The sequence below is a fragment of the Phyllostomus discolor genome, chromosome 4, assembly GCF_004126475.2.
Source record: "Phyllostomus discolor isolate MPI-MPIP mPhyDis1 chromosome 4, mPhyDis1.pri.v3, whole genome shotgun sequence".
NCBI lineage: Eukaryota > Metazoa > Chordata > Mammalia > Chiroptera > Phyllostomidae > Phyllostomus > Phyllostomus discolor.
This window is the reverse complement of record NC_040906.2, coordinates 56,639,715-56,665,051: the sequence shown is the minus strand read 5'-3', so window position 1 is coordinate 56,665,051 and position 25,337 is coordinate 56,639,715. Positions and strand designations below refer to the sequence as shown.

General features: G+C 34.9%; 1 protein-coding gene across 3 annotated transcripts in view; it reads left to right on the top strand.

Annotated features, from left to right (window-relative positions):
- The window catches only part of SCN2A (sodium voltage-gated channel alpha subunit 2), a 133,770-nt gene extending 108,676 nt beyond the window's left edge, over positions 1 to 25,094 (top strand). For 2 of the 3 annotated variants that reach the window (XM_028508401.2, XM_028508402.2), the window contains exons 19-27: positions 1,200 to 1,354; positions 3,417 to 3,590; positions 5,099 to 5,221; positions 7,511 to 7,792; positions 9,213 to 9,266; positions 13,528 to 13,665; positions 14,024 to 14,128; positions 19,526 to 19,796; positions 21,440 to 25,023. In XM_028508401.2, coding sequence (XP_028364202.1) covers positions 1,200 to 1,354; positions 3,417 to 3,590; positions 5,099 to 5,221; positions 7,511 to 7,792; positions 9,213 to 9,266; positions 13,528 to 13,665; positions 14,024 to 14,128; positions 19,526 to 19,796; positions 21,440 to 22,641 — 2,504 coding nt within the window. In that variant the 3' untranslated portion in view covers positions 22,642 to 25,023. Of the gene's footprint in view, positions 1 to 1,199; positions 1,355 to 3,416; positions 3,591 to 5,098; positions 5,222 to 7,510; positions 7,793 to 9,212; positions 9,267 to 13,527; positions 13,666 to 14,023; positions 14,129 to 19,525; positions 19,797 to 21,439 lie in introns of all 3 variants that reach the window. The other variant, XM_036023365.1, reaches the window with a different exon arrangement.
- Positions 25,095 to 25,337: the final 243 nt, after the last annotated feature.

The window sequence follows — 25,337 nt, the reverse complement described above, 5'->3', positions numbered from 1 at the left end:
ATTTAAATTTTCTGACTCATTCAAGTCATTTTTTCAGATTGGCTTTAAGTGTGTTTTCTAGTCTTGATTCCTATTCTCTCCATCACACAACTCTCAGAATTCTGTCTCACTGAGTTTTACTTGTATCATTGTTTCTGTAATCCTTTCAGGTTACATGTACTAGAACTGATTCTTACACATCCTTTGAAGTCTAGTCTCAAATCCATTACTTCTGTAAAGCTCAATATCAGAAATTAACCTCTGCCAATGAACTCTCACAATACCTTATTATTTATTTTTTGGTAATTTTTGCTTTTTATAACTATAGAATCTGTGAGCTAGTCTCCCTTGCTTAAAATGCACACTTTTGCCCTGGCCAGGTGGCTCAGTTGGTTGGAGCATCATCCTGTACACCAAGAGTTGTGGGTCCATTCCCCACTCGGGGTGCATACAGGAAGCAACTCATCGATGTTACTCACATCAGTGTCTCTCTCTCTCTCTCTCTCTCTCCCCCTCACTCTGTCCGTCTCTAAAACCAATGAACATATCCTCGGGCGAGGATTTTAAATAAATGAAATGCACATTCTTTTCATAGTATGTCTGTATTTTACAAATTCTAGTATTATAATTTGTCCAGTACAATTCCTTGAATATAGCAGGTGTTCAATAACTATTTGTTGACAAGCCTTGGATCTAGTAGTCCACAAATTACACAAAGGTGTTTATTACATTGTTGCTAGTAATAGCCAGAACTAAAGCAATATAATTAGTCAATAACAATGGAATAGTTATATAAATTCTGACTAAGTCTGGAAATCTTATTTAGAGGTATTGTGAAAACTTTTATATTCTATTTACTTATAATAAAAAGGAAATGCTTATATTATATTAAGTGAACTAATTAGAATTTAAATATACATAATATTCATGTATGAATGGAATCACTCATAGATAATAGGATGGAAATACCAACTTTTGGTGATTATAGTTTTCTATGTTTTTCTAATGTAATATAATCCATTGTAATAGTTCCATAAACATAAAAATATGGAATGAATGATTTAAAAACCATATAGATGATTTCTATTTTTATAAGTGAAAGCCATCTCAAAAAATGAAGTCACTTACAAGGTATCAGATAGTGTAGATGAATCTCTCACCAACAAAAATGTGCATAATCAAAGGCTACTCTCTTTTTCATTTTCTTTGATGCATTTTAGACTGTGTCCGGAAGTTTAAGTGTTGTCAGATAAGCATAGAAGAAGGTAAAGGAAAACTGTGGTGGAACTTGAGAAAAACTTGCTATAAAATAGTGGAGCATAACTGGTTCGAAACCTTCATTGTCTTCATGATTCTGCTCAGCAGTGGGGCGCTGGTAGGTGACATATGATTTGCTCCTTTACCTTTACCTGAGATCCATTACCTTTCCCCTCAATGAATCTCCTATTGCATGTTTTTATCATAAGTTGTTGGTGGGGCTGAGAGACTGCAGGGTATTTTTAGCATAACCGGAGAGGCTCAATAAATAACCTCAATAAATTTATTGTTCTGGAGGAGGCCTCAGACTGAATCAAACTCATAACAGTATGGTTTTATATATTTAAAGAAGGATCTTTTTTGCCCTGGCTGGTGTAGCTCAGTGGACTGAGTGCCAGCCTGCAAACCGAAAAGTTGCCAGTTTGATTCCCACTCAGGGCACATGCCTGGGTTGTGGGCCAGGTTCCCAGTTGGAGGTGTGAGAGAGGCAACCAATTAACATCTCTGGCAGTGATCTTTCTCTCCTTCTTTTTCTCCTTTTCTTCCCCTAAAATAAATAAATAAATATATTTTTTTAAAAAAACAGGAGGATCTTTTTGACTTTCAGTAAACAGAGACAGTTTTTATTAAGAATGGCTATGTAAGCATGATATGGGATTATCAAACTGCTTAACGTTAAGTCCAGTGCTGCAAGGAACTCACCTGTTTTGTTCATGCTGATTCAGTTTTCTGCCTTTTCCCTCCACCCCAGGCCAACCCCCCAGGCCTCCCCACCTCCCTCCCATTTCCAACCTCCCCATTATTGTCCATGTGTCCTTTATAATTGTTCCTGCAAACCTTTCACCCTTTCCCTCTGAAATTCCCTTCCTTATCTCCTCTGGTCATTGTCAAACAATGTGACCAGTTTTCCCATTTGGGAAAAACATGGTTGTATTTCTTTTATTTTTTCAATCAGTCAGTAGTGTTTGATGAATTGATTTCAATATGAGGATATGGCATTGTATCTGGAGACTTCTAAATCCACCTCTGATTTGACTGAGAATCCTGCATCTTGTCTTGTATTCAGAACAAAGAGGGTCAGCCCTGTGTTTTTAAGCCAAGTAAGAAAAGCAACTGAGAAGCCTCATTAGTGACTAGTGTCATTGTAGTAGTAGTTCTTTATCCTCATGTACACCCAGGCAAAGCTTACCAAAGTACAGCAATATGGTACCACAATGGCTTCTGAACGGCTTCTACCTTCAGCTATAAATTGAGCTGAAAAGCTTCTCCAAGGGTGTCCAACACATGGCCCACAGGCCACATGTGACCCAGGATGGCAGTGAATGTGGCCCAAAACGCAATCGTAGTTTACTTAAAACATTATGACACTTTTTTTGTGATTACATGTCACAATGTATGTAATGTGTGGCCCAAAATAACATTTCTTCTTCCTATGTGGTCCAGAGATGCCAAAAGGTTGGACATCCCTGCAAGCCCCTTGTGCTAAGCCCTAATCCAAAGTCTAGATCTCCCTTTTCTTCAAAAAAGAAAATTTTCCTTTATTCTTACTCCAGACCACCAGGTTACCCTCAGAGATTTTCCTGTAAGAGGATTGAATTAGATAAACTCTCTTTTTATTCCGGAAGTCCCAGGGACTCCTGTAAATGAGTCCCCCAACCCTTTCCAAAGAGCTCTGCAAAGTCATGGCAGAAGGAGTTTCTAGGCATGCCCTGATTGTGTGTGTGTGTGTGTGTGTGTGTGTGTGTGAGAGAGAGAGAGAGAGAGGGAGAGGGAGAGGGACAGGGAGAGGGAGAGGGAGGGAGAGAGAGGTTATAATCCATTTTCCCTCACTTTCTTTGCATCTGCAATAGGGAGAGGGTACATTCCAGTGACGCTGCACTAAATGAAGTAGGTCTACTTGCAGTGATTCTGTTATAAAGAGAAGCAGCTGGCAGTCAAAATTTTAAGCTTTTCTGAGGTACCCTGATAATGAAATTTTGAAATTATTTAAATTTATTGGTTGATTGAATGCCCAGTCAGCAGTCATTTGCATGGAGATAATTATATAACAAAATGCTGCTATGGAAACCACAGAGCCTTCCAGCCTTAGGCACCTGAGAAGAGACTTGCAGCGTATTTTTTCTAATAAGCTCAATGAAAGTTTATGACAATGAAATTTAATAAGATTGTTTTACTTACAGGCCTTTGAAGATATATATATTGAGCAGCGAAAAACTATTAAGACCATGTTAGAATATGCTGACAAAGTTTTCACTTATATATTCATCCTGGAAATGCTTCTGAAGTGGGTTGCATATGGTTTTCAAATGTATTTTACCAATGCCTGGTGCTGGCTAGATTTTCTGATTGTGGATGTGAGTATTTTTCACTTTCTTGTTTTGTTCCATTGGCAGGTGCCGATGTGTGTCAGTCCTTGCAATGGTGCCTGGAATAAATATATATATATATGGCAGGGACTGTATAACACTGTCTGCAGGGGCCCAAATATGAGTGATGATTCCCATTTTCCCAATGATAAAAAGTTCCAAAACATTTTTTGCCAATTTAAATGCATATGCTTTCATAGATGAAACAGTCAAATGCTGTGTAATTTTAATTATTGATTTAGTTTCAAATTAATATTTAAATTCCCAAGTTATACAAACATGTTGATGTAGAAGGGATGGGGGAAGGAAACAGATTGATGCTCACCATCAGCATAGAGGAGGAGAATGTTGGAATTTTCAGGAAAGCACCATCTGTTTAATAGTGCATTGTAAAGGGAATATTCCATTGATTTTAATAATTTCTTGACAATTAAAAACAGATTTTGATAAATAAAATTTATATATCATGTTAGCAAAAGAGAAAAATAGACACTTTATTGGAGAAAATTATTTTTTGCAGTTTCAGGTGAAAAAAATATCAACTTCTAATCCAGTATGGGGTTTTTAATCACCAAACAGAAGAAAAAAAATGTATAAGAGACAATGAGAATTGTTGGAATTTAAGAGAGAAAAATATCTTTGTTTTATTTTTCCTAATCTGCCTCAAGCAAATCTACAATTAAATATAACATATAAAGTTGAACATTGAATTATAGCAAAAGTTTTCTGTCAATAAAATGACAATAAATAATATTTTAAATCCATATGTTTGGACATTACAAACAATGGAAAAATATACCGAGATTATACCATTTTTTATTTGTATAATGAGCTTATAGATTACACTTTTTCTTTTCTTTATTTTCTGTATGTGGTTATGATATATTGGTAAATTTATAATAAAAATCATGTAATTAATATAGCTAGTAATAATAAAGGCATTAAGCCAACACTACGTGAGTATAAAGAAATTCTTAACTGAAATCATCATTTCTGAATGTTTTTGTGTTCAGACTCACCAATGTTTTGTATAGTTGTTAGTGTACTTGCACCAGGTTTTTATTTCCCTTTCAGGTCTGGTAAATAACATGAGAAATGATAAACTTTTACAGATCTGTAGATGAAGATTGCTTATATATGTCATTATTTTTCTTGCTTTACATTTAATTTACAAAAACGTTCTGGTCAAGAATCATGTAAAGAGAGCATGTATAGCTTCTTCTTTTTTTGTAAGTTTATAATAGTGATTCTAAAAGTGTGGCTCACAGACTAGTATCATTAGATTCACCTGGAAACTTTAAGAAATGAAAATTATGAGGCCGCATCCCTAACCTACTGAATCAGATTGCCAGGGATCCATCTGTGTTTTCACAAGTCCTCCAGGTGATTGTGATGCTTACAAAAGTTTGAGAACTGGTTTATTGTGCAGAGCAAGGTTGCATTGTGTAAGTTTTTTTTGTCGGTAAATAAAAAAATTGTGTTGCTTTTTTCTGTAGGTCTCATTGGTCAGCTTAACTGCAAATGCCTTGGGTTACTCAGAACTTGGTGCCATCAAATCCCTCAGAACACTAAGAGCCCTGAGGCCATTGAGAGCCTTGTCCCGGTTTGAAGGAATGAGGGTAAGACCAATGCTTTTGAGTTTGTTGAAATTACAATTAAGAACACACAGACATTTTGTATGTAGAAATGACACACCTGTGAAGAATTTGTGTCTTCTACATTCTTACTGACATAGCCAATCAAAAATATTTGTCAGACATCCATAAACTTGACAGTGTTGGGGACACTCACAGAATATAATGTCTGAATGATTGTTTCTTACTAGGTTTTCCACTCTGTGAGAAATCTCTATCATATTGTGTAGATTTCTGACGTGAGTCAAGATTAATTACATAAATTCCATTTATAAATGTGCAAGAAATCCCAGTCACTGTAATTTAAAACACCAAATCATTTCTCATCATTGCTTCATTGCTCCATATGACTGACATGTTTTGAGTCTTGTAAAGTCCAAATCTGGCATTTCAGCTGTCACACACAGGCTGAGATGGCTCAAAAGTAGGTCACCTGTGGAAATGTAACACTCATTTAGAGAGGTGGTGCAAAGAACAGAGATAAATTTGTGCTGTTCTATGTCCTCCCTGAGGCGCAAAACCTGAGATCGCACACCTCAGCACTGAGGAAATGATGATATCATGTCATGGTGGATTTAGCAATTTAAAAGGGAACTTTTTAAAAATGATGCTTTTTGTGATATTTGAAAGTAATAATTTGGGGCATTCTGTGAATACTGCAAACACAACCAGAAATGAATGGTGTATATAGATTGTGTTTGTGTACACATAGTTGCATGGAAAGGAATCATTTGCCTTTAAATTCTTTTCACATTACAAACTTAAAAATGTTGTTTTTGAAATAGTAGTTTTCTTGTAAAAAATAGGATCAAACTTTCAGTACTAGAATAATTGTCATATTTCCTATATCCAATTTGAATATATAAAAATCTAAATCCTCAGTCCTTCCATAGATTTGACAATCTTGGAAAACACAAGTATTATTTCTTTGTTATCCAGGTTTGAAAGAAATATTATAACTGCATTAACTAATTATCTTCTCACATTTGCATTAGCAGGGCATTCCTTTCAGTGAACTTAAAAATTAAGTCTCAAGGCTAAGCTCCTCTGGATTATGAGAGAGTTGAGACTGTAATAGTAACAATGATATAATAAGTTCTTTAATAGTTACTTTCACTTGAAAATATATTAAAATATTATACTTTACTGGACAGGATCCAGGTGCCAATTTGCAGATGAATTGTGCCTTTTGTCGAATACCCATTTGGTATTATTGCTATAAAATATTGTTACTCATATATTCATATGTGTGTATATATTTTCTTGTACCTTTTCCCATAAGAGATTTGAAGAAGGGTAATGCATTCTTATATTTTACACATCTATTCACTGATTAAAGTTTATTTCTGATGTAGTTTAGGTATACTCATACAGAACAAGATATTTAGCTCAGTGTTTACGTGAGGAATGATTAAGAAATGTGCCCAAAAAAGTTCCTTAAAAGCCATGATTGATTGAGAAAGCTTCAAGTAACAAAGCCATCAAGTGAAACCGTTGGACTCAAAATGCAATATTTTATGAAAATATAGATACTCATAGTCAAGCCAATGTTCTGAGTACTGTAGTCTCTCATTTTAAAATTTTCCAATTTTCTTCTGAAGGGGTTTCAAAAAAGGAGGATCCTTGTGGCCAGAAGAGTTAAATAAACTGCTCAAAGGTGCACCTAATTTGTGATACAAACTAGATTGCCTGACTTCAGAACTCTTTCTCCTCATCACGTGTTCAGTTGTAGTGCTTCAGTCTCTTTGCTCCAGAGTTTTTGTTTGTAGGGTGACCCTATTCTGCATCGCTTGGGGCAGTCCTGCCTTACACTTGCTTTCTCCGAGTGGTTATTATCAGTGTTCCCATTCACCCTGGAAATTGATCATAATGTGTTCTCTTTTACTCCCAAATTTTGGATAGTAGATTTTATGGTTTACCTGATTTAAAAAAATTGTAATAGTCACATGATGACATTACTTCTGTAATCATGTCAACATTTGTACTCCTAATTATTCTTTGCGTTTATAATTAGTCCTACAATAAAAATTGGATAGGCACATGGCCTTACCTCTTGACAAAGCATTCTACAATATAAACTATATCATATACTATTGCAAAGTATAATTAAAAATGTTAATTAGAGCTACCAGAGACTAGTTTCTTTTCAATATTTAACCTTAAAAACAGATGTATTTTCTATAATTTGACTGTCATTCTTTTTAAAAATAGGGAAAAATAAGTAAAATTTGTTGATGACTTTTCACCTGTTTTTCCCTCTCACGTTTATGCTAGGTTGTTGTCAATGCTCTTTTAGGAGCCATTCCATCCATCATGAATGTGCTTCTGGTTTGTCTAATCTTTTGGCTGATATTCAGTATTATGGGAGTAAACCTCTTTGCTGGCAAGTTTTACCATTGTATTAACTACACCACTGGAGAAATGTTTGATGTAAGCGTGGTCAACAACTACAGCGAATGTAAAGCCCTCATAGAAAGCAATCAAACTGCCAGGTGGAAAAATGTGAAAGTAAACTTTGATAATGTAGGACTTGGATATCTTTCTCTGCTTCAAGTAGTAAGTAACCACTTAAGTATGCTCTCTGTTGTATTAGTTTAAAAAATCTAAAATTCTCTCTCCGTATTTGTAAATGCATACTTCTTCAGCCCATCTGCCTAGATTCTTCTTAAAAATGAACTGAACTAGGTTTCCTTTCCGTTGTTGAAAATGGAAAGCTCTGCAAAATTTACAATCTCCCAGAGTGTGCCTTAGACCCCAGTACCAGTCCTTTGTTAGTGATTTTTTAGGTGGGTTCCCATTGTTTTTCCCCATTCTTACTCTGAGCAAAGGAAAGACACAGTTGCTAGGGTGGGGTTGGAAAGGTGTGTGTGAAGAGTAGTAGATTGCTCTATTCTTTCTCAGGTAGCCTAGACTATAGATACCCTCATCAAGTCTCCACACACCCAAACTTAACCACCACCCTTACCAAAAAGCCCCACCTTTACTTCTTTTCCTTATTTTTTATTGCTTATGCTATTACAGTTTCCCCCACTTTCCTCCCTTTGCCCCAAACTCCCCACATTTACATCTTTTGCACAGACTGCTACCTCATTCCCATCTTCCTCCTCCTCCCTCCCTCCCTCCCTTCCTTCCTTTCTTCCTTCGTTCCATCTGTACACTTCCAGATAGGAAGACTGTTCTCTTGCAAATGAAAACCTTCTTTATTAAGTCTATTAATGTTGATTCAATCCATAACAATTAATTCAACTTCTCAACTGACCACCCTAACTTATGTCCACATGCTTCCCAAGATGATCCACCCACACAATAACCAACACCATATGAATATTGGAAGGAAAGATCCTGTGGCACTAAAGAACTGAAAAAAATGTACAAGACATTTGTTTTCAGGATTACTATGTCCACACACAAAAAAGCAAATACTTAAAAGAGCAGATTGCAGTTGAATATAATGCTTATTTTCAGATACAAACCTGCTTCTTATAGAATGCCTCAAAATCACATATTCAACAATAGTGACAAGATTTTCAGGAACAAATCATTATAATTAATTATTAATGATAATACCTTTTAGAACAGAATACATAGGGAAAAAATCACTAAGATTAAACAATGCACCACATTTTTCAACTTGTTTGATGCTAGTACTATACCATGGTATTACTTTACAAATTTCATGTTACATTCTTGTAGATACCTCAGATTGTTACTAATTGCTTTTATGATAGCTATTGTTATATCAGTAATTAATTACAGGTGTTAAAGATGTATATAAAGATTTTATAGAAGAGCATAAAGTTGAAGTAGTTTCAAAGCATATGTTACAAAACTTTGCTCAAAGAGTTTGGGTATTAATTCCAACTTATTGTATTAAGCTGTTTTAAATGAATCTCATTCTATGAGTCTGATACTTAATTTCTTTTATAAAATTATAATTTGTGGGATAAAAAAATTAAAAGATGTGACTTTTTTACAGGCTACATTTAAGGGATGGATGGATATCATGTATGCAGCTGTTGATTCACGAAATGTAAGTCTACTTTAGAGGAAAAAATGCTTAATTTGATCCAGGGAGTATTTCCACAGTGTTTCATATTAGTGATATTTTCCATAAAATAAAACTGTGGGTCAATTTATAGAGTACATCTATATTATAAAAATATAATACTCAACCTTACATTATTTCTTTCAGAGATATTGAGTGTTCGATTTGAATGTTTACCTTTACTCAGTGTGAATCCTTGAGCATATTTCCTAGTATCAAGCATGACACCTGGCACTTAAAATTTTGTTGACTGAATCCAAAATGAAACATTTTAGTTTTGCCTCCGATAGTTACAGTCCTTTATGCATTAGAAGCCCTCACAGGCACTTTATTCTTCTCTCCATTTAGGTCTGCTTCAGTTTTTGACCTTGTAATAAAGTGATCTGGCTAATGGTGGAAAACACAAACAGAATAAAAAACAAACAAAACACTTATCAGTGTTTCCCTCTGGGAAGTGAGATTTTTGTGGTAGAAGAATGGAGACTTCGCAGTCTATGTTATACACTTCAGCACTTGTGAAATTTTTTTGTGCCATTTTCATTACTTTCTTACTATATAATAATGAGGCAAGAAGGACATTGATTTCTGATATATCACCAGAGCATATTAATTAAGCTTAAAATGTTATTCACCTTACATCAACAACCATGTTTACCTCAAAAGAATCCCTGAGGGTTTTTTTTTTAATCTTATTTTAGTAAAAAGGAGAGTACAAGAGCTAAAATCTCTGCAGTGTATCTGTAAGTGCTATCAGGAATCCCATTTGAGGGCTTTTTGAATAATAGTAAAAATGTGTTCTTTATTACCATTCATTATGCTAAGGATTTTCTTATTTATCTCAATTAGCCCTAAGCAATCACCTTATCATGTAGTTGATATTCAACTCTGTTTCACCACGGAAGCAAAGAGGTCTGACTGATCGAGCAGTAGGACATGTGTTTGAACTTTGATCACAATGGGCTCATTACTGCTTTCTAAAGTAGTTTTCTACCTATCTGATTACTTCACTTAAAGTTCTCTCTCTGTTTTTATTAATAACCTACATGACATGCAACTTACTTTCAGTTTTTATATCAATAACTTAACATACACTGTCTGCTACCTAACTCCTTGTCATTCAAGCATTTTACAAAAGATGGTATCTAATTGACCACTAAAATTATGAAAAGTTGCTCACTTTTACTCTCATTAATCCACAGAGAAATGCAAATTTAAGCCAAAATGAGATATCTCCCACACACTTACCTGATTGGCAATATTAAAATGTTTGGTAATACCAAGTATTACCAAGGAAAAACACTACTAAAATCCATACACTTTGCTAGTGAGGAAAATGTGGATAAATATTCATTTAACAGTTAAGAATTATCACATTATTCAATAAAATTTAAGATGTTCTTTAACCCTGCAATTCCATTTTTATCTATATCCTATAGAAATTTGTTCATATGGTTAGGAGAATCTATGTACAAGAATATACATACTTTTTTTTGCATTACAAAGAACTGTAAACAGACTATTATGCTAAGTGAAATAAGCCAGTCAGCAAAAGACAAATACCATATGACCTCACTTATAACTGGAATCTAGCGAACAAAATAAACTAAGAAGAAAAATAGAGCCAGAGACATGGACACATGGAACAGACTGATAGCTGCAGGAGGGGAGGAGAGAGGGGAAGGGTGGAAGGAAGGGGGAGTGATTAGTCAAAGAACATGTATGAATGTCCCATGGACAAGGACAATGGAAAGGGGATGGACTGTAAGAGTACATTCAAGAGTAGTAGAAATGGACAAATAGTTGAATATTCTCCAGTGATAAAATTATATATAAATATAATATACACAATAATGTGGATGAATCTTAAAAATATAAGAGCTATAAAAATGTGTTTACTAGGTAACATGTAGACACAATTTATTGTTCAAGAATATGTACTTAGGAGGCACAAAATTCAGGGAAACATTTCAAGCTACTCTTGTCTATCAAATAAAGATGATAAATATTTACTATCTCTGGATGCCCTTCCAGCCTTTCTCCTAAAGAAAGTCTTATACTAGATTCTCTTTGGTTGATGCAAGAATTAGACTAAACTTGCTTTTAATCTTGGAACACAGACCAAAAAGTCACTTTTACCCATATACTCTATACAAGTGCTGTCTGACAGAACTTTCTGTGATAATGGGGGGGGGGGGAGAATGAACATGTACTTAGGTGTTAACTCTCAAGAAAAAGCAAGAAAATAATTACCATAAAAGTCAAGATAAGACTGGTATAGCCACTGTGGAAAACAGTATGGAATTCCCTCAGAAAACTAAAAATGGATCTGCCTTTTGACCTGGCACTTCCACTGCTGGGATTATACCCTAAGAAACCTGAAACACCAATCCAAAAGGACCTATGCACCCCAATGTTCATAGCAGCACGATTTACAATGGCCAAGAGCTGGAAGCAACCTAAGTCCCCATCAATAAGTGAGTGGATCAAAAAACTATGGTACATTTACACAATGGAATTCTATGAAGCAAAGAGAAAAAAGGAGCTCCTACCCTTTGCGATAGCATAGATGGAACTGGAGAGTGTGCTAAGTGAAATAAGCCAAGCACTGAGAAACAAATACCATATGATCTCACCTTTAACTGGAAAATAATCAACAAAAGAAAAAAGCAAACAAAATATAACAAGAGACATTTAAATTAAGAACAATCTAACAATAGCTGGCAGGGGAGAGGGGACAGTGGGGAGAAGGGTTTTCAGGAACTACTGTAAAGGACACGTGGACAAAACCAAGAGGGAGGGTGGAAGCAAGGGAGGGAGGTGGGTTTGGCTGGGGTAGGAGGGAGTGGTGAGGAGAAAATTAAGACAACTGTAATTGAACTACAATAATGTAATTTTAAAAAGAACAAACAATGGTAGGGTGATATAAATAAACATTCTATGTAACTTATTTTTAAAAAGTCAAGATAATGATTTCCTCTAACAGGGGTGGTAGAATGTATGTTTGGGAAGGATACACCAAGGGTTTCTGAGGTCCTGACAATGTCCTGGGTTGTGAAATTCACTTTATAACAATTTATTACATTTTACACTTATGTGCTGTACATTTTTATATATATTATATTTAATTAAACATTTTTTAAAGATCATTTAAATTACTTTCTACTACACATGCACATAAATGAAAGTCTCATAAAAAATGGACCTTTTGAAGTTTTCTGGTATTTCCTATTTTACTCAGTTTCATTGGAAAATAATATTATGTTGGGCCATTACCTTTTAAAGTGATTTCACGACACAGTAGGACATTATCTGCATCCATTATCTCCTGTGACTGGTTGGTTACCTGTGTTGGTTAGAACAATATCCTGCAAGACCTGAACTATAGATTACAGCCAAAGCACAAACCAAATATCACACCTTTTTTTGGATCAAAAGTGTCCTGGGCAAAAGAATGTATCATACAGAACCAGTGCTGAAAGGCTACTTGGTAGGATGAATCAACAGACTCATATTCAAAATGAGAAGATCCTACTGATGTACCTATGTCCACACATACCTATCAAAAGAAATGTGTAATAGAAATAAAATGTTTATGCTTAGCTATTTTATTACTATTAGCCAAGCACAATTTTAAGTAGTTTATATTTGTTGCTAATATATTTAACCTTCCAACTACCATATGAGGTTTAGGTTTTATTATTTCCATTTTACAGATGAGTAAACTGAGTCAGAGAGAGTAAATGTTAAAGGTTTTAACATAACATCTCTTTTTTTGGAGGAGGAAATTCTTACTTTGCATACCCTATTGGGGTCTTTGCTTATATAAAGCACAGTCATAATCTAGGCCAATGATTTTTTACTGATGTGCCACAAGATTTTTTAAAACATGCAATACCTGACTAGTCATTATTCCCTTACTAAACATCTTTCCCCTTAGATTGTCAAATTAAAAGAACAACAACAACCAATACAATAATAGCCATTCAGTGTGAATGAATCAAAATTGTACCTGCTTTTTGTCAGATTAGCAAAAAATATATTCTGGATGTGTGCTGCAGAATTATAGTAGTTAGTTAATATGTTCCTTGAGATGAAAAACATTGAAAATCACTAATTTAGGCATGTATTGTGTGAAAGTAATTTTACTGCCAGTGATTGAGATATGCTTTGAGAATTGAAAATTCATTGATTCTTTTTTATGAAACAAGTATTAGGTTTAATACCTATCATTCTTTATATTTTGTAGGTAGAATTGCAACCCAAGTATGAAGACAATCTGTACATGTATCTTTATTTTGTCATCTTTATTATTTTTGGTTCATTCTTTACTCTAAATCTTTTCATTGGTGTCATCATAGATAACTTCAACCAACAGAAAAAGAAGATAAGTATACTAAAACTTCATCTTTGCTCTAAAATTTGAAATAACCATGTCATATTGTTTCCTTTTGGTTCCAAAATATAGTCACCAAAATGAAAAAAAAATTCATAAACTATTTTGAGAGACTTAATTAGCTATAAGTTTTTAAGTAATTTTAATTAAGATAGCATATATTAATATATCCAGTATAAAAACCTGACTGACTAATATGGCATAACTTATGTATTGAATCTCTATAAATACAGATGTAAATTAGCAACATTAGTATAGAATGTGGGGCCGATTTTTACACAATTATTAAGATGGATTATATAGCTAGCAAATAACATGATTTTCACAAGTTTTATTTTTATTTCTTTACTTTGGAGGTCAAGACATTTTTATGACAGAAGAACAGAAGAAATACTATAATGCAATGAAAAAGCTGGGTTCGAAGAAACCGCAAAAACCCATACCTCGACCTGCTGTAAGCATAACACTCATTACCGGTGAAAGCTGTGCTATCTGTCACTTTCACAGCTAAAGTTGTTAAACACTAGTTTTTGTGAATTTGCAAAACAAAGCTTATCTTAGCAATGTGACTAGCTATACCAAATAGCCTAAGTATATGTTTTTATATATGTAATATGTATAAATACATATTTTATATACAGACTTACAAAATATATAAAAATAAAAATGTCAGACTTAGATACCAATAGTATTATATAGGCTTGATATCATTGAGGACATTCTAATAATATGGAGAAGAAAACATGTCCATATACAAGGCGGAACCGAAAAAGCCAGAATTTATTTATATATAATAGTGTATTTATTCTTACATGTTTAAACCTCAGTCACCTAGAAGTACTCTCCATTTGATGTAATATACCTACTGGGACTCTTTCCCCACTACTCAGAACAGTTGTCAAACTCATCGATTTTAATGCCTTTTAGTATTTATGCTGTTTTTTTTGTTTTACCTCTTTCATATCAGCAAAACATTTCCCTCTGAGAACTTTTTTCATCTGGGGAAACAAAAAAAGTCACTCAGGGCAGATCAGGTGAATAGGGAGAGTTGGGGTCATGCCATTTTTTGGTCAAAAACTGCTGAACAGTCAGCATGGTGTGGGCAAGCATGCTCATAAACCACCCATCATGAAATGGGCAAACATGTTGAAAGAGTCTCCAGAAAAATTCACTGAAGCCAAACGGAGCCTCTCACAACAATATCATCCAGAGCACTGATACAGATGGGTTCCTAGAACCTAGTGGGGGAAGCCTGTACTACAAGGGACCCACCCTCCAGAAGATGATGCCAGTTTTTTTGGAGGGGGCCCTTGTATAGTGTTGAAATATTATATATACTCAGAGTGTAGTGAGGGCCAATTGGGATAATTGGTACATGTCAGATATGCCCCAATTTTCTGTCTAACTCTGCAGTCTGAATGGAATCAATCATGAAGCAAGTCACAGATTTTGTTTCCTTTTGGTTTTTTTAAAAAACTCATATTTTCCCCTAGCATTTTGCTCCTGAATTGGATAACATGATATCTTTTATCACTTTTTACGGCTATTCCATTATGTATTTGTCATTTGCTACTGATTCTGTTTAGTTGCTACAGGGAATTGTTGTCAAGAAAGTCCCTGAATTTTTCATCACTGCTGAGAGAATACCTCAGTTATTGTCTCAGAACTCCTCCCCCAAAGTATACATAGTGTAAGGCAATCCAGTGATATCCAGCCATCGAGATTCTATAAATCAATTAGTGACAATATGGAATTGACTATGGCCATGCTCAGTTTGTAAGTTGGCCAAAGGCTTAAAGAAAGTAGATAGCTATATTGGATAAAACATAAGGAATGTACAGTTTGAGCCTAATCTTTGAGAAATAATACAATTTGAATGGTTGGGAAGTAAAGCAAAGTATATTCCTTGTATGAGAAAATGTATCCTCCAAAACCATGAAAATAAATATTTTAGTTGAGAATAGTGACATTTGAATTAGTGAGCAGTAAACACAAGGTTTTCTAGATTAAATTAATGAAGGCAACCACCATGAGTCTGAAGAAATTGATCTTAATTAAGCAATACAAACTCAATATAATTAAAAGAACAGCATGGTAATATGAACAAAAAGAGATTTTAGAGACTGGTAGAAGATATTAAACAAGGTAACAGTTTTGCACAGTGGTAGTGTTATAGCCAGTGAGGTTTATCCAAGGCACGAGTATTGCTAATTGAAGACAAGATAACAGTGGTCCACAGACAAGATGTGTCCTTAACATGGGGTCATGGCAAATAGGACAGGAACATGGGAGATATGTGAGCCAATAAGAAGACTCAATGGGATAAGTCAGCTATATAGTATATGAAAAGAAGGACATGTAGATAATGAACAATCTAAAACAGTTGGTGTTTTGTGAAATTATTGGTTCCAGTAACATAAATGAAGATCTCGTAAATGTATTTGGAAATGTAGGTTGAGGTCCTATGGAATGTCAGACTGAGATAAGGATTTTAAAGTTGTCAGACAGAATTTGACTAAGCTCTGAGGACAGATTCATTTTTGAAAGATAATTAGGCAAAAAAAAGTGCTGAGCATGACACTTGGGTACTTCACTATTCTAGGAAGAGGTCAATCAATGAAGGAAGAGATTGATTAATAAGGCAATTTAAATAGAGATAGGATTGAGAAAATTAAAAAAAGAGGCTGTTTACATCATTTGGAATATAGATTTACCTGGATAGGGACAGTGATGCATGTGAAAAGATCAGTGCATTTAGCTATAACATCATTAGTGATAATTTGACAAATTAAGACACCATATAGTAAAATTCATCTTATTTGGTCATTCACTAAATGTGTACTATGTTAAGCCCTGACTGGTGTGGCTCAGTGGGTTGGGCATCATCCTGCAAACTGAGGGGCATCATTGGTTTGATTCCTGATTGAGGTACATGCTGGGTTGCAGTACACCTCCCTGGATGGGGATGCATGCAAGGCAACCAATCGATGATTCTCTCATATGTCAATGTCTCTCTCCTTCTCTTTCTCTTTCCCTTCCACTTTCCTTAAAAATAATAAAATCTTTTTTTAAAGAATGTAGTATGTTAAGCATTTGGAATTTAATACTAAATAGCATATAGTCAATTTGGTGCATCAAGTAGTAATTGAATAGTCACACCAATAGTAATATCCAAGAAAGAATATACTTGGCTTGGTAAGGGGGAGGGAGTTGACTAGTAGAGAAGTTAGAGAAAGATTCACTGAAGTGATGCATGAGCTGAGGATTGAAGAAAAATGAGAAGGTGTCAATAGGCAAACTGGAAAGAGAAAGGCCCTTTAGGAGAAGGAGAATGCATATGTGAGGGCCCAGAAGTAGGAAGGCCAGTGGGGCTGGAGCATAAAGAACAAGTATTCCCTTGAGATGTGTTGAGAATGACAAGATTAGAATGAACCATACTTTACTGGGCTTCATAGGGCATGTTCAAGATTTTTCTTGTCCTTAGAGCAATGGAAAACCATTGAAGGAGACCTGATCAGTTTGACTTTGGAAAAATCACTCAACTGGTATTAGCAGAGGCAGTGGTTTTGCATGTGGACTGGTTTTCGAGCTGTCTCAGAGGTAACAGGTAGTCCAAATCAGAGTGCTGTGGAGATGAATAAAAGTGGATGGATTTGTGAGCTATCACATCAATTAAATTAAAAGGCTTGTCTACACAATGAATAAGAGAAGTGAAGAAGAATGCAAGAAATGTGACTTAGGAGTTTCTGCCTTACATAACTTAATGAATAGCAGCATGATGCAGGACATGAAGTAGACACATGAGTGGAGAGAAAACTGGAGATGCTAGTTTACAGAATTTGACAATCGAAAGGAGGTGGGAGTTTCTGAAAGAGAATGAATATTTAGAAGAAGCAGTAAAATAAATTTTCTTGAGATTGAGAGTTTAAGATTGAAGCAAAGCAGCATTTCTGGAGAGACAGAGATTTTTTAAAAAGACTAAATATAGAATACACATGCACAGGATATGGCTCAAGAACAGTCAAGGTCAGATTTAGAGAGGAAAGGAGACTGAGTCCTTCAATGAATTTGGAGTAATATAGAAAAGATAGATGTGGAAATTAGGATAATAACAAATGCAACATTAAGCATAGGAGTTACTTCACACCGATTGACTTTGATGTTCTCAAAAAAGAAGTAAGAACAGAGAGCAAGAGGATGGGAAATTTTTGAGAAGTCTGAAACTATCCTGGGAGCAACTGAGGGACAAAGGGTTTTTAATCATTACCAAGGATCAAGATAAGGTAGTAGAACATAAATATTTGGTGAAATGAGGCCTCCAAGGTTATATAGGTTCCTCCAGCATAATCTACACTCTGGGATTTAAACTGGAGACAACAATGACTGGGGATTAGAGTTGTACATGGAGGTGACCCATTGGTAAACTACATGAGCACCGGCCTTAAGATGCTTTTCATTGATCATACTAACATGAAAATAAACATCAAGTGTCTGATTTTAAGCAAATTTGAGCCTACTACATGCTAGGTGCTGCAGCTGAGAGAAAAATGGCATTGCTCTGTCCTGGCAGAGCTTCCAAAAAGTGAAAAATTTAAGTTAAATAAGAGCAAATCTTTGGCCATACAATGTCATATTTGCAAGCACATTTTCTGAGAGCACAGAGTGCTTAAAACTGAAATCTGAGTTAGAATTCACCAGAGAACAGGTGGCAGAAGTCTGTTTTAAACAGAGAAGACAGATAAACAAGGTACAATGATATGATAGGACAGTGGTAGAAAATATCAGAAAGTTAGAAATAAAAGGAATATAACCAGACTTGGTAAAGGAAACTATAGTAAACAAGAAGTAAGAAGGAAGAGTTTGGAACTGGAATTGGATGCATTCATTAAGTTCAATCCAGCAGGCTAGATATGTATGTACTCAGAGGAAAAAAAAGGCAAAATATAACACACAGGTGGTGAGGTCGGTTCTAGTGTAGAGAATCCAGACCTATGAGCATGCTCATCTGGGAAAGGAGACACCAGCCAAAAAGGAAGAAAAACATGGTACAGGTAGCAGAACTGGTTTACAAGATGAAGACCTAATTCCATAAACAACACATGAGACCAGTTGGTAGTTGGAAATAAGGTTCTGAGTAAATAGGACAAAGGTGGAATTTCTGAATTGTGAACTATAACTTTTTAAAGATAATTTTATTCTTACAGAAGAGTTGCCCCATCTTCACCAGCTTTTTCTTATTTTAACATCTTTCATAGCCATAGATCAGTTATCAAAATGAAGAAATTCACCTTTGTATAATACCATTAAGTAAAACATAGAACTTAATTGGTTTTCACTAGGTATTCCACTAATGCCATTTTGTTTGAACTATAATTATTATCTCAGCCAAACCTTAGGGTGGAATTTAAGATGCTGTGCCTTTTGAGAGAGAATACAAAGGCAGAAACTAAGCAGAAACTAAGAAAAAATGACAGAAAAATCTGGGAAATTTTTATTTATTAGTTCTTCAAAGTTAATTTTGATACCTACACAGGAGAGAACAAAGATTTATTTTAGTGGCAAATATTTACTGATGATCCACCATACACATGATGATGTTTGGGACACTGAGAACATAATAGGTGATTCTTAACATAAAGTCAGTTTATAAAAGTCTGTGTCATGAATAGTATGAATAAAACTAATGCATTTGGAAACAGTTGGATATTCCAACATATCCAGTTTTTCCAAGTATAAAATAAACATGTGTTTTTATAAGGCTGCATTTTCATGTTGCTCTATTAAAATCAGACAAGTTGAACTTGATTTTTTCCCACTTTCTAAATGAAGTTTTACATATTCTTTATTCCAGAACAAATTCCAAGGAATGGTCTTTGATTTTGTAACCAAACAAGTCTTTGACATCAGCATCATGATCCTCATCTGCCTGAACATGGTCACCATGATGGTGGAAACTGACGACCAGAGTCAAGAAATGACAAACATCCTGTACTGGATTAATCTGGTGTTTATCGTTCTGTTCACTGGAGAATGTGTGCTGAAACTAATCTCTCTTCGTTATTACTATTTCACCATTGGGTGGAATATTTTTGATTTTGTGGTGGTCATTCTATCCATTGTAGGTAAGGAGAGGTACTTTTACTTGGTTAAGGAAGTTAGTAATGAAAATTTGTGTTTTAAAACTTTGAAAGTGGTTCTCACCAATCTTTCTTGTTCATCCAGAAATTTCAGATAAAAGTCTAACAGTCCATTCTTTAGCTTATCATTTCTTTAATTGCATGCTGAACATGAACTTATGTGTGAAAAAATAATTTATATTTTTCAGCTTTCATTTATCATCTCATCTTATTTTAGAAGAGAGTAACTGCAGCTTTGGCATAATAGTCATATTGCTGTTGTATAGACAAGTATTGGTTTGAATAAACAATTCATACATGTAGACACATGTAAATCATCAGAAGTAGTCTATAAGTAAGTCCATAAATAAGATCTCCCTGATAATTAGAATAGTGCACATGTGTGTTTATATATAATCACATGCATATATCTTTGAGTTAAGATAGTTTTCTGTTGTCTGTAATATTCTTCAGAAGTAGACATTTATTCAGAAATTCAAAACAGATCTATTATCTTTAATACATATTATTTATGTGCAGAATATTAAATGAGGTGCTAGAAATATAAGGCATTTAAGACAAGTTTATTTATTTTATGAAATAAGAATATACATGTGGAGAGAAGAATAGCATTGCATTATTTACATACTTTCTTTGGTAAAATAGAACTTTGAAGAAATGTCCCATTTCATATAATTCTCACAAAAAGTGCTGTGTAGTAGTAATATAATGAGTAAAGGATAAGACCTGCCCTGGGGCTGCCCTATTTCTATTATTTACCAGCTCTGTAACTAATGGCAGGTTACCTCATTTCTCCAATCCCTGGTTTTCTAAGAGATATTTCTATAAAATGTTGATTAAATAAGATTTAAGTAAAGGTACTTAGTACTGTGCCTAGCACAAAGGTTTAGTAAATGTTAAGTCAGGAAGAAAGGAAGGAAGGAAGGAAGGAAGGAAGGAAGGAAGGAAGGAAGGAAGGAAGGAAGGAAGGAAGGAAGAAAGAAAGAAAGAAAGAAAGAAAGAAAGAAAGAAAGAAAGAAAGAAAGAAAGAAAGAAAGAAAGAAAGAAAGAGAGATTATCACCATTTCGTGACACATAAAGTCAAAACCAAGGGCCAGGATTCAGTCCCAAGTATGTCTCCAAAACCCAGATTCTCCCCTGTACAGACTCCTACCACCTCCCCAATAAAATGGGTCACAACTATTTCAGAAGAATAAGAATTCTCATATTCCTGATCCAAAATCACATGCTTTATCCATTAGTTCTTATGCAAATACCAGAACTACTATTTTAGAAATATAACTCCATTTCTGTGTTTGACAGCCATATATTTTGTTACAATTTTAGACTGTCAGTGGTTGAGTATTTCTTTAAATAGATGTTTTTCCTTGAACTAGGAAAAATGGCTGTAATTACCTTTGGTTAGTAAATAGATTTTAACATTAGACACCAAACCAACCAGTTTTATTTTGCTGAACAGATATTGCAGGTGGTTAGTGTATATATATGTGTGTGTAAATGTATGCATATACCTAATTCTCATGCTTCTATTTGTAAAACTAGCTAATGTTTATCTTAGCAATGTAAACTTTCATTTGCTGCTGCTAAATATAATACTATTTATGTTGTTATCTCTTGGTTTTCCACAGGTATGTTTCTGGCTGAGTTGATAGAAAAATATTTCGTGTCCCCTACCCTGTTCCGAGTGATCCGTCTTGCCAGGATTGGCCGAATCCTACGGCTGATCAAAGGGGCGAAGGGCATCCGCACACTGCTCTTTGCTCTGATGATGTCCCTCCCTGCATTGTTTAACATCGGCCTCCTGCTCTTCCTGGTCATGTTCATCTATGCCATCTTCGGAATGTCCAACTTTGCCTATGTTAAGAGGGAAGTTGGAATTGATGACATGTTCAACTTTGAAACCTTTGGCAACAGCATGATCTGCCTGTTCCAGATTACCACCTCTGCTGGCTGGGACGGATTGCTAGCACCTATTCTTAATAGTGGACCTCCGGACTGTGACCCTGAAAAAGATCACCCTGGTAGCTCAGTTAAAGGAGACTGTGGGAACCCATCTGTTGGGATTTTCTTTTTTGTCAGTTACATCATCATCTCATTTCTGGTCGTGGTGAACATGTACATCGCTGTCATCCTGGAGAACTTCAGTGTTGCTACTGAAGAGAGTGCAGAGCCCCTGAGTGAGGATGACTTTGAGATGTTCTATGAAGTTTGGGAGAAGTTTGATCCTGATGCCACCCAGTTTATAGAGTTCTCTAAGCTCTCTGATTTTGCAGATGCCCTGGATCCTCCACTCCTCATAGCAAAACCAAACAAAGTCCAGCTCATTGCCATGGATCTGCCCATGGTCAGTGGAGACCGGATCCACTGCCTTGACATTTTATTTGCCTTTACAAAGCGTGTTTTGGGTGAGAGTGGAGAGATGGACGCCCTTCGAATACAGATGGAAGAGCGGTTCATGGCATCGAACCCATCCAAAGTCTCCTACGAGCCCATCACAACCACTTTGAAACGCAAACAAGAGGAGGTGTCTGCTACCGTTATCCAGAGGGCTTATAGACGCTACCTCTTGAAGCAAAAAGTTAAAAAGGTTTCGTCTATATATAAGAAAGACAAAGACAAAGACAAAGAAGGTGATGGAACGCCTATCAAAGAAGATATCCTTAGTGATAAACTAAATGAGAATTCAACTCCAGAGAAAACTGATATGACACCTTCCACCACTTCTCCACCTTCATATGATAGTGTGACCAAACCAGAAAAAGAAAAATTTGAAAAAGACAAATCAGAAAAGGAAGACAAAGGGAAAGATATCAGGGAAAGGAAAAAGTAAAAAAAAAAAAGAAACAAAGAATATTTCATTTTGTGATCAATTGTTTACAGCCTGTGATGGTGATGTGTTAGTGTCAACGGGACTCCCACAGGAGGTCTATGCCAAACTGACTGTTTTTACAAATGTATACTTAAGGTCAGTGCCTATAACAAGACAGGGACCTCTGGTCAGCAAACTGGGACTCAATAAACCAGAAAATCAGCATTGACAGGAGGTTTCTGTTTCACAACCAGCTGACACTGCTGAAGAGCAGAGATGTAATGGCTACTCAGACTATAGGAACCAATTTAAAGGAGGGAGGGAAGTTAAATTTTATGTAAATTCAACACGTGACACTTGATAATAGTGATTGTCACCACTGTTTATGTTTAACTGCCACACCTGCCATATTTTTACAAAATGTATGCTGTGAATTTATCGCTTTTTTTTTAATTCACAGGTTGTTTACTATTATATGTGACTATTTTTGTAAATGGGTTTACGTTTGGGGAGAGGGATTAAAGGTAGGGAATCTTTACATTTCTCTATTGTATGAGGATATATTTTAAATGAAGGCATGCTGCACTTCTCATTCACACATGAAAAAAATCACATCACAAAAGGAAAGAGTTTACTTCTTGTTTCAGGATGTTTTTAGATTTTTGAGGTGCTTAAATAGGTATTCATGTTTTTAAGATGTCTCATCCAGAAGAATTTTAATGTGCCTGTAAATGTTCCATAGAATTCACAAGCATGAAAGAATTGTTTTATTTTTACATAATTCATTATATGTACATGTATATATGTATATATGTATGTGTGCATATATGTACATATATATGTATACACATGCACCATTACATAATCATTCAGAGTCCCAGCAGCATGACTATAACATTTTTGATAAGTGTCCTTTGGCATACAATAAAAATATTCTATCAGTTGTTTCTAAGAACCTGAATTGACCAAAAAGCATTTCCCACCATCACTTTATAAAGTTGATTCTGCTTTTTCCTGCAGTATTGTTTAGCCATTTTCTGCTCCTGGTAAGGTTGACATAGTATATGTCAATTTAAAAAATAAAAGTCTGCTTTGTAAATAGTAATTTTACCCAGTGGTGCATGTTTGAGCAAACAAAAATGATGACTTAAGCACAGTATTTATTGCATCAAATATGTACCACAGTAAGTATAGTTTGCAAGCTTTTGCCAGGTAATATGATGCAATTGGTTCCATTATAGTTTGAAGCTGTCACTGCTGCATGTTTATCTCACCTATGCTGCTGTATCTTACTCCTGCCACTGTTCAGAAGTCGAATATGGGAAGCCATATGTCAGTGGTAAAGTGAAACTGGTTGTTCTACCAAGACCTCATTCTTCATGCCATGAAGCAATAGGTTGCAGCAAAGAAGAGCTTCTTGCTTTTTATTCTTCCAATCTTGATTGAACACTCTATGGTTAAAAAGCCCAACTGTAGAAACATGTTGCAAGCCGCTTAAATGTTAAAAATATATGGTTAGAGTTTTCTAAGAAACTATAAATACTGTAAAAAGTCCATTTTATTTTGTTTTCAACCTTTTGTACATAAAAATAAGAAATTAAAAGTATCTTCAGGTTGATGTCACAGTCACTATTGTTAGTTTCTGTTCCTAGCACTTTTAAATTAAAGCACTTCACAAAATAAGAAACAAAGACTAAGATGCAGTGTAGATTTCTGCTTTTTTATTAGTACTGTAAACTTTGCACACAATTCAATGTGAAACAAATATCAGACTGAGTCCAATGTTTATTTGCTTCAAATAGTAATGCCTTATCATCAAAAGGCTTAAGAAAAGATCAGTTGATATTCTTGGCATTGCTTGAATCAGATGTTTCCACCTAGTCTTTATATTGCTAAGTCATCAGTCTTTTCCAGTGTTTGTTTATCCAGATAGATTTTATTCTTATTGACCCACATGGCATTAGAACTCTATCAGATATGAAATGAGATCCAAGCTTTTTTCCCTCCACAGAACCAGGTAGTGAAATTATTTTACCGGTTACAGCAAAACATTTTGTGTTTCTTTCACAAGCAACATTAAATGTAGATTCTTTATACTAAAGCTATTGACTTGTAGTGTGTTGGTGAAATGCATGCAGGAAAATGCTATTACCATAAAGAACGGTAAACCACATTACAATCAAGCCAAAAGAATAAAGATTTTGCTTTTGTTTTTGTATTTAATTGTTCTGTCTTTGTTTCTATCTTTAAAATGCCATTGAAAGGTAAATTTCTATAATGTAAAAATGATCTATCAGAAAAAATAAATGTAAAGAATACATATGAAATATAATAATCCATCTTTAAAAATTTTTCATTGAATGGAAATTAATTAAGAGGAGTGTACTGAATATCTAGTTTTAATATTGGCCAAAAACCTAGATATGGTATTGGGCAGTGGAAAGTCATAAAAATTAATAAAAAATTGACCAACATTTTAGCTCGTGCATCCTTTCTCCCTCCCATCTACCTGCTGTTGTTATTTCTTTGTTTTGTTTTGTTTTTCTTTTTCATTTTAGTTTCTTCCCTTTGCATTGTATACTTTTCCATCTCTTCCTTGGGGTATAGTATTTTTCATTCAAAGTATTCTTATTTCTTTTCTGTTTATCAAATTTCTTACTTTTTACAATCTGAGGATAACAGATTTGTGTACTTAAGCCCCTAATACTCTATTGTCA